Below are 3,897 nucleotides of genomic sequence, written 5' to 3'. Positions count from 1 at the left end.
CTCCCAGCGTTCTGGGAGTTTGAAAATTCCTCTTCTGTAAAATTCCGTTCCAGCCATCCGAAGACACTGACGCACTACTTTCTGAATTGCCTCCCTTGTCTCAAAACGCTGTCCACGCAGCTGATCCTTCACAAATCCGTAATGATGGTAGTCGGAGGGTGCTAGATCTGGGCAATAGTAGTGGTGTGGAAGAATTTCCCACCCCATCTTTGCAATTGCTTCCAATGTGAGGCGGGCGGCATGGGGGCGAGCGTTGTCATGCAGGATGATGATGTTTCGTCCCGGACGTTTATCGCGCAATGCACGACGGAGCTTGTGCAGCGTCTGGACATACCGAGAAGCATTGATGGTTTGCCCAGGTTCCAGGAATTCGGCCAGAATAAACCCCTCTGCATCCCAGAAGACTGTGCCCATCATCTTCGCAGCTGAGGGCACTGTCTTTGCCTTGTTTTTTGATGGAGAATGCAAATGGCGCCATTCCATACTCTGCCGTTTCGTTTCAGGCTCGAAATGGTGAAACCAGCTTTCGTCATCTGTCACAATACAGAGCAAAAAATCATCGCCTTCGTGTCGATATCTCTGCAGCAGTTGTGAGGTGATGGCTTTTCGCTGACCTCTGTGGTCTTCGGTCAATAACCGCGGGACCCAACGAGCACAACCTTTCCTATAGCCCAAGCTTTCAATTATCTCATGTACTGCACCGTGCCCTATTCCAAGTTTTCGGGCTATTGTGTCCACAGTATACGCCTGTCATCATGACTTTCGGTAATCTATGACTTTTTACTGCTAGTGGGGTGGGACTAAGTCCCTTGTACTGCACCCACTTCTGGCCTATTGTACCAGCCACAGATGATAGGTGAGGGTGATTGTGGAGCAATTGGTGGAATGAAGATTGGCAGGGCAAACCGAAGTACTCGGAGAAAACCTGCCCCAGCGCCACTTTGTCCACCACAAATCGCATTTGACCAGACCCGGGATCGAATCCGGGCCGCCGCGGTGGGAAGCCAGCGACTAACCGCTTGAGCTATGGCGCGGCCAATCCATGATATTAGGTCCCAATACTTCAAACTGTCCCTCAATGAACTTCATGCTTGTGAGTATGTCACGCACACTGAAACTGTTGCACATACCTATTGTACCTAATCGTATAACGAGCTTCCGGGGACAATAACAACAACAATATGGAAATGTATGCTCTCTTTCAGTTATTTCAAATGAAACGAAGTTTCAATTTTAATAAACTAACGACTCTGGAGAAAACTGCATAATGAGGAGCTTCATAACTTGTACTCCTCTCCAAGTATATTTAGAATGATCTAGTCAAGGAGGATGAGATGGGCATGGCATGTAACACGAATGGGGGCGAAGCGGAATGCATATAGGATATTGGTAGGAAAGCCAGATGGAAAGAGCCCACTGGGAAGACCAAGACATAGGTGGATGGACAATATTAAAATTTATCTTGGAGCGACAGAATGGGACGGTATGGATTGGATTGATCTGGCTCAGGACAGGGACCAGTGGAGGGCTCCTGTGAACACGGTGATGAATCCTCGGGTTCCATTAAATGGTTATAAGTTCCTCAGTAGCTGCAGAATGGGTGGCTCCTCAAGAAGGGCTCAGCTCCATGAATGTAACAACTGTAACAGCGCCCACAAATTCATGTAGAAACTAGTTTCTTTCAATGATTATTGAGAATGACAGACATCGGCAATCTTTGCAACCTCTCGCTTCATACGCGACACAAAAATGTCATGTTATAAAATTATGACCGGAAATCGGGGTTCGAGTCCCGGTGTGGTTGGAGATTTTTCTCTTCGCCAACACGCCCAGAACTACATCTGGATTCACACAGATTTCCGGGGATAAGGTGGCCGCAACGTGACGCTAGCCAGTCACCATAATTTAGTGCCGAAGGTTAAGGAAGACCAGAGCTACATCGTAAGAAAGAGGCCGTGAAACTCAGAATTTGTCGTAGTGACAAAAAATAATAAGAACATTCTTAAAACAAACATATAATTATTTTTATCTTACCTTAAACACTCCTGTATGCGCAGACCCACTACTTCTCAGAAAATCTGGTAGCGAAGGGAATCGAACCCAGACCTCTGGATCTGTAGCCAGGAACTATGACCACTAGACCACAGAGATGGTCTATGAGTATATTACTGGTGGTAATAAATTAATGGATCACAGTGGCCGAGCGGTCTAAGGTATTGTGACATGTCAAACCGTTGTTGGGCGACAGGATGTGAAACGAGTTACCATGAAGACAGACTCTGGATAAAGAGTCGGTTGCTAAGTTATGCAACAGTCGAACGAGGTTATGTAACAATAAGGAAAGCGGTGTTTCTGTGTGCCGAGCAGAGCCGCGCTGGTTGCTAAGCAGCAGTAAACAACTCTGGGCAGCCTTGCCTAGCAAAGCCTCTGTAAACACGGGGATTACGCAACAAAGGGCAAGCTGCGTTTTCCGCCTGTCCGATTGAGGTTTTATAAGAGAAATTGAAATACCTAAGGAGCCAGTATTCAGCAGAACAGAAGTCAGTATCCGTCAGTATCAGTCAATATTTCGGAGTATTGGAACCAGTAGAAGAACTAGTGGCGGAAGCAAGATAAGTAGAACCAGAACTTCGATAGAATACAAGAGGTCGGCCTGTGAAGTTGAATCTCACAATGGGTAATCAGGTAGTGCCGTCAACAAAGCATCCAAGACTTCACAGTACATCAAGCTCATCAACCACGGCGACCAATACAACAGCTGATTCGGCACACATCGCAAGTCTGTTCGAATGTCCAGTGTGCCTTGATTATATTCTCCCTCCAATATCGCAGTGTAAGAATGGACATCTTATTTGCTCTAACTGTCGCCCCAAGATGACTCGTTGTCCAACATGCAGGGCACGTTTGGGGAACATTCGCTGCTTGGGAATGGAGAAAGTTGCAAGCACTGTTATGTTCCCATGCAAACATTCAACATATGGCTGTGCAGTAGCCCTTCTACACACTGAGAAGAGGGAACACGAAGAAACATGTGAATTCCGGCCATACTCCTGTCCGTTCCCGGGTTCCTCTTGCACGTGGCAAGGTTCCCGTGAGCAGGTGGTGCCTCACCTTATGAAGTGTCATAAAACAATCACAGCTACTGAAGTAGAGAAGACTGTATTGACACCAAAAGACATCGGTCTGGTAGGAGTAATGTGCTGCGTCATGATTGATAAGGGCTTTGACCACCAGTTTATATTTGTATTTGAGAAACATGAGAAGTCTGGACACGGACAGTGCTTTGCTACAGTACAACTGATTGGGACAAAGGAACAGGCTGAAAACTTTAAATATAGGTTAGAACTGAAGAGCCAAGGTAAACGTTTGACATGGGAAGCAACACCAAGATCCATCCGTGAACCATTCTCATCAATCATGAAATCTGACTGTTTTGTACTTGACACCATCACTACCCAACTATTTTGTGATAATGACAAAATGTGCTTCCATATGACAATTTCTATGGTCTGAGAATGGCTTACTTTGGAGTTGATGCCTACTTCCAGAGTATTAATACAATAGTAATGCCTACTGGTACACACTACCAACTTGAGTTTCATTTTTTGATATTTTGTGTAGTTATGGAAAATATTCTCACGGGTTCTCTTATCAAGAAAACCGTCATAACATTGTACAGAGAAGAAAAGGTGATTAGATGGTGTCTGAGGTAGCATATATTTGCAGTTACTGTAGTTCACAAATTGTGACACAAGAATACAGATATTAATTTTCTAGCAGTATGTACATACTCGTATATCTATGGCTATTAACAGTGTTTACAGAACTGGATATACCTTTACTGTATTCAAATCTTTACAGTAAAACATTATTTTGTATCACATTTAAAAGTTCAGT

At 44.8% G+C, this 3,897-nt stretch overlaps 1 protein-coding gene across 1 annotated transcript; it reads left to right on the top strand.

Moving 5' to 3' along the window:
- Window positions 1-996: 996 nt before the first annotated feature.
- Window positions 997-3,513, top strand: LOC111868246 (E3 ubiquitin-protein ligase SIAH1A; the record flags this gene model as incomplete). Its single annotated transcript, XM_023858723.1, has 2 exons — window positions 997-1,007; window positions 2,721-3,513. Coding segments are annotated over 2 exons (804 nt in total), but the record flags the coding sequence as incomplete, so codon positions are not given.
- Between the last annotated feature and the right edge of the window lie 384 nt (window positions 3,514-3,897).

The sequence above is a fragment of the Cryptotermes secundus genome, unplaced genomic scaffold (genome assembly GCF_002891405.2).
Source record: "Cryptotermes secundus unplaced genomic scaffold, Csec_1.0 scaffold364, whole genome shotgun sequence".
In the NCBI taxonomy this organism is placed as follows: Eukaryota; Metazoa; Arthropoda; class Insecta; order Blattodea; family Kalotermitidae; genus Cryptotermes; species Cryptotermes secundus.
The sequence above is the reverse complement of the archived record's forward strand: the minus strand, read 5'-3'. Positions and strand labels throughout refer to the sequence as shown.